Source organism: Cebus imitator, unplaced genomic scaffold, assembly GCF_001604975.1.
Source record: "Cebus imitator isolate Cc_AM_T3 unplaced genomic scaffold, Cebus_imitator-1.0 Scaffold76, whole genome shotgun sequence".
NCBI classification, from domain to species: domain Eukaryota; kingdom Metazoa; phylum Chordata; class Mammalia; order Primates; family Cebidae; genus Cebus; species Cebus imitator.
In genome coordinates, this window is record NW_016107391.1 from 7,267,651 (window position 1) to 7,273,861 (window position 6,211).

General features: G+C 41.2%; 1 protein-coding gene across 3 annotated transcripts in view; it reads right to left on the reverse strand.

Moving 5' to 3' along the window:
* Positions 1-680: 680 nt before the first annotated feature.
* TXNDC15 (thioredoxin domain containing 15) overlaps positions 681-6,211 on the reverse strand; it is a 25,892-nt gene continuing 20,361 nt past the window's right edge. For all 3 annotated transcript variants that reach the window (XM_017532353.2, XM_017532352.1, XM_037739909.1), the window contains exons 4-5: positions 4,130-4,260; positions 681-1,377 (exon numbers count right to left, since the gene is read on the reverse strand). In XM_017532353.2, coding sequence (XP_017387842.1) covers positions 1,181-1,377; positions 4,130-4,260 — 328 coding nt within the window. In that variant the 3' untranslated portion in view covers positions 681-1,180. The remainder of the gene's footprint in view (positions 1,378-4,129; positions 4,261-6,211) is intronic.

Here is a 6,211-nt window from a genome sequence, read left to right on the forward strand (position 1 = left end):
CTATAAAATCCGGGAAATGATTAGTATAAAAGTATCACGAGGTAATTAGCTGTCATATCTGAATTTAAAGGGTCTTTTGGAAATAGGTTTTCAAAAAATTTGTTTAAATTACATGTTGTCTCTTTACTAAATGTGTCTTGAACTAGATCAAAATCAACTTGTGGGCAAGAACAGTGTTTTATACTTCTACACTTTTTTTTTTTTTTTGAGAGAGAGTTTCACTCTTGTTGCCCAGGCTGGAGTGCAGTGACATGATCTCGGCTCACTGCAACCTCCACCTCCTCGGTTCAAGCAATTCTCCTGCCTCAGCTTCCTGAGCAGCTGGTATTACAGGCACCCACCACCATGCCCGGTTAATTTTTTGTATTTTTAGTAGAAACAGGGTTTCACCAAGTTGGTCAGGCCAGTCTCGAACTCTTAACTTCAAGTGATCCTCCTGCCTCAGCCTCCCAAAGTGCCGGGATTACAGGTATCAGCCACCATGCCCGGCCTGCAAGGAACATTTTAAGGTTCAATTAATGCATGTTGGTTAGATAACCATGACTAAAATATATACATTAGCATAGAACTGATAATAATTGAGTTTTAGTTACAGCATTTATTTTCTCCTAACATCTGCCTTACCCAGAAACAACTTAAAACACTTCAGATTTTTTGAGTGAAAGCAGAGATCACAAACATCAAGGCATTTGACTCTTTTATTTTCCTTTACTTGCTACTTGAGGGGTCACACTAACCAATTCTAGTTACATACTTTCCTGCTATAGACTCTGGAAAAAAATTTGCAAAAAAACAGAAAACTAACCTTCTTAAACATATATAAGGAATCAAGGGTTTCCTAAAACTATAATCTGACAGTCCTCTTTTGCCTTCTGTATAGTAAGCATGTCATTCTACTCACTATTCTACCAGAACACGTCTTCACATTTGAAACTGGATCACGTTCAGGTAGCAAAAACAAGAATCGTGCACTCTATTGAATATTTTTGCATTTGCTTATTGCAATACTAGTTAAAACACCAGTTTATAATTTTTTTATACTTTCAGTAGTTCAACAAATGCATGATTCTTTTAATCGGACTAAAGTCAACACTTCACTGGAGAAAATGTATGAAACTGCAGCACTAATTTCTGAAACGAAGGATTGAAGTTCCTCTTTCCAACTTCTTTCAGTCCATCACTACTCCACATGTTCCTGCTCCTGTCCTGGAATTAGCCACCGAATACTCTCAGTTCGAATGGTAGCATACATAATAAAACTAATTAAAAAGAATAAGGAAAATACAAGCAACCAGTCCACACTTTTTATCAAAGTGCTGGGAAGAGGGCCTATTTGGTCGGCTTGAGTTACCACCACATTCTTCTTGGCTTCTATACCTGAAAGAAAAATCAATGGTTTCAAATCAGACAGAAAAAGCACCCGCCACAGATTTTTCTCAAGTATTATATATAGTATGCAAAATGATATGCAGTCCTAAACTAAACACTGCCACTAGTATACATATTAATATCTGGGATGGATTTCACTTGCCTGTCAGTGTAATTTATAAGTTGCCTTTCTCCCGACCACATCAAAGGATCAGGAATCCATTCAGCTGTTCACAACTAAAACACTAGAATTTCTGTGAACTCATCAGCAGTTTCTTAGCCAATGTATTTATAAGAGTTACCTTTTGGTGTCTTTTGAGACCAAAGTTCAGTAAGTAACTAGTAAAACTCCTCTCAGGAATCTACAGAATGTTTCCACAGGCTAAGTAATGCTAAACTCAAAATGGTTTTTTTTTTTCTGAGATGGAGGCCTGATCTGTCCCCCAGGCTGGAGTGCAGTGGTGCGATCTCGGCTCACTGCAACCTCCACCTCCTAAGTTCAAGTGATTCTCAGCCTCCCAAGTAGCTGGCACACACCACCATGTCCAGCTAATTTTTTTGTATTTTTAGTAGAGACGGAGCTTCGCCATGTTGGCCAGGCTGGTCTCGAAATCCAGACCTCAGTTGATCTGCCCGCCTCGGCCTCCCAAAGTGCTGGGATTATAGGCGTGAGCCACCACAGCTGGCCCTAAAATGCTTTTAATAATTTACTGAAAGAATTGTTGTAACAAGCCATCACTAGGAACAGGGATTCCCACAGATGCTTTGTCTCCAAGATTTGTGTTCTAGGTTTGGTTAGCGCATTGAACAAAATGGCTCCCTCTCCATACATCAATTGAAATGACAATCAGAGATCCATTACAAGGCTTGTACTAGCTAACCACCTGGTAATACCCTACTTTTGCTCCTATCAGCCAACTCAGCTCTTTGTTCTTTAATGTTAGCTAAAATGATTATATGCAACTTAATATATATGCAATGTGTGTTGTGATTTGTATTTATTTCCAGTGAGTACACTTTGGGAAGAGAGGGATGCTCATAACTGAGACAGTGAGGCTTTAGAGGAATGAACTTTTCCAATGGAGGTAATTTTTTCAATTTACAATCCTTAAACTTTTACAAACAATAAAAAATAAGGCCATACATTTTGGCAAATATGAAGAAATTAAGATAGAATCTACAAATGGATTAATAAATGGAACAGTGGCAGCAGAGAAGATAAACAAAACATAATCATACATATATACAGGTACATCTCACAAGCATACTGCTGGATGAAAAAAAAAAGAGACACAAAAGAAAACATCCTGTATGTCTCCATTAATATGAAGTCTAGAACAAGTAACACAGTCTATGATATTAGGAGTCAAACTGTGGTTATCTTTGGGGAAGTTAGGAGCAGTGGTGCTGAAGGTAGGCTGGTAATGTTCTGTTTCTTTTCTTTTTTTTGTTTTTTGAGACAGTCTCACTCTGTCACCCAGAATGGAGTATAGTTCCGCAATCTCAGCTCACTACAGCCTCTGCCTCCTGGGCTCAAGCAATTCTTAAGCCTCAGCCTCCCGAGTAGCTAGGACTACAGGTGCCCGCCACCATGCCCCGCTAGTTTTTGTATTTTTAGTAGAGACAGGGTTTCACAATATTGCCAGCCTGGTCTCAAACTCCTGGCCTCAAGTTATCCACCCACGTAGGCTTCCCAAAGTACTGGGATTACAGGCATAAGCCAATATTCTGTTTCTTAATCAGGGTGGTTACTGGGGGTGTTCACTTTGTGAAAATTCATCACCCTGTACACTCATGATTTATGCATATCTTTGTGTAAGTATTAAACTTAAGTGGAAAATGTGTGTAAAAAGTTATATATATATATAAAGTGTATGGTATGTGAATTATATTTCAGTATAACTTGTTTTAAAATATCTATAATAGGCCAGGCATAGTGGCTCAAGCCTGTAATCCCAGCACTCTGGGAGGCTGAGGCAGGCAGATCACTTGAGGTTAGGAGTACAAGACCAGCCTGGCCAACATGGCGAAATCCTGTCTCGACTTAAAAAATACAAAAATTAACTGGGTGTGGTGGCACACCCTATGATCCCAGCTACTGGGAAGGCTGAGGCAGAAGAATCACTTGAACCCAGGAGGCAGAGGTTGCAGTGAGCCCAGATTGTGCCACTGTACTCCAGCCTGGGTGACAGAGCAAGACTCCGTCTCAATCAATCAGTCAATCAATCAAGTATCAATAATAGACCGGGCACGGTGGCTCACACCTATAATCCCAGCACTTTGGGAGGCTGAGGTAGGCGAATCACTTGAGGCCAGGAGTTCGAGACCATCCTGGCCAACATGGTAAAACCCCATCTCTACTAAAAATACAAAAATTCGCTGGGCAAGGTAGCACACACCTGTAATCCCAACTATTCGGGAGGCTGAGGCACGAGAATCACTTGAACTGAAGAGGCAGAGGCTGCAGTGAGCCAAGATCATGCCACTCCCCTCCAGCCTGGGCAACAGAGTGAGACTCTGCCTCAAAAAAAAGGAAAAAATATATATCCATAATAATTAAAATTACCTATTCATGTTAAGCTTCACACTGATTGGGAAGTATTTAACAGTTCATTAGAAGGATTACAACAGTTCATTAGAAGTTTTACAACTCAGTCAGTCTTGATCATTCAATTAAGGATTATAGCAGATCAGAACCCACAGAAGGCATAGACCCCCAGCAATAGAATACCTTCTTCCTCAGGACATTACTTCCACATACCTGTCTGATTGAAAATGAAGATTTTCAGTGTTTCCAATGTTCGATCTGTATGATTAAATCTGGCCATTGGTTTAGCTCCTTGAAATAACAAAATATTAGGAACAGCTACAGTGCCAAACCTGGTAGAAAGGCTACAAGTAAAAGAAGTCAGTCAGAAAACCTGAATTTATTATTAATAGAGAGCTTTCTCATACAATTCCCATATCAGAATGGACAGAAATAAATGAGGAAGTTGCATGTGACCTAAGGAGATTTCTGATACTTGAAACTTTTGGCTTGTTTGTTTCTGACCTTTTTGCTTATGGATCATGCCTGGAGGCACTCCTTTTCTATAATCTGAGTCACTTTCAATTACAATATGGATCTGCCCATGACACAATTATTCCGCTGGTTAAATTCCTGTCTAAACAAACCAGGCCAGAAAACTCTTAATTCATGGACAAAGCACACTGTATCAATTTACTTGACAGAAAAAAATTCCAACTCTTCAGAATGCCCATCCCTGTCCCTCAAAAAAGATCAACTTATGGAAGGCAGTTAGTCTGCTAAGCTGGCACAAGGGAGTATATGATCTAACAAACACACAGGGATGTTCACAATCAGGGCAGGATGACTCGCTTGGAAGTATTATGACCATGCGAGCTTATTTCCCCTTTACATAATACAGACTAACGGTGATAAACTCCTGAGTCAAAACACTCTGGGTTTATGCCTCAGTTCTGCCACTGAACCAATGTGAACTCAGGGCAGATTATTTAACCTCACTAAGCCTCAGTTTTGCGCATTAGTAAAATAGTAGTATTGTATAACCAGAATTTTTTTTCTTTTGTACACATGCTGTAATTTAAATATTAACATAAGAAGCAAACATGTCCCAGCCCATATAATAAGAGCGAGAGCTTTAGTCTCCATAACTAAGGTGCCGTACCAGGTGCAACATGGAGCTGAGGGAAAGAAAGAAGAAAGCAGGTTGGGGAGGGAGTTGGAGGGGCAGGAGGGACAATGTGAGACCCAGAACCAAAGAGCACTAAGTATGCCCAGAGGCAGTGGAGGCCCCACCAAAGCTGGACACTGATGTGATCTGTCCTTCCAATCAGTCTGCACCCTTGGGCCCAGACACTTAGATATCACCCAGAAAGCGATAGGAAATTACTAATTTGTCGGACAATTTCCTTCTTCATAAACAGATTCAGGTAAACAGATTACAGTTATAGTCCCACAATGAATATCAGTGGAGTACAATTTTTCTTTTTTTTTGAGACAGGGTCTCACTGTGTTGCACAAGCTGGAGTGCAGTGACAGGATCATGGCTCATTGTGACCTGGGTCTCCTGGGCTCAGGCAATCCTCCCACCTCAGACGCCTAAGTAGCTGGGGCACCACTGGTGCCACCATCCTCAGCCAATTTTTTGCATTTTTTTGTAGAGATAGGGTTCTGCCAGTTTGTCCAGGCTGGTCTCTAAACTCTTGGGCTCAAGCGATCCTACCACCTTGGCCTCCCTAAGTGATGGGATTACGTAAAGGTGTGAGCCTCTGCACCTGGCCTCAAGTACAAAGTAACAGAAGTTTACTCAACTTCATTTTACCACCAACTGACCATTTTTCAGATGTTCTACATTTATTCACACACAACCACCTTGTTGAAGCTGACCTGCTAAGGAGCATCTGACTTGGAAGAGAACAGTTTATAACCCAGGCACAATCATAGCACTTATGAGAAACATAGACCATCTTAACAAAGTTCTCTGTAGCTTACTTTACTAAACACTTAAAAAAGACTAGCCTGGGCCAGGCACAGTGGCTCACGCCTGTAATCCCAGCACTTTGGGATACCGAGGCAGGCGGATCAAATGAGCCCAGGAGTTCAAGACCAGCCTGGGCGACACGGTAAAACCCCATCTCTACTAAAATACAAAAAATTAGCTGGGTGTAGCAGCAGGTGCCTGTAGTCCCAGCTACTCAGGAGACTGAGGCAGGAGAATTGCTAGAACCCAGGAGGAGGAGGTTGCAGTGAGCCAAGATCACGCCACTGTACTCCAGCCTGGGCGACAGAGCGAGACTCCATCTCTTAAAAAAAAAAAAA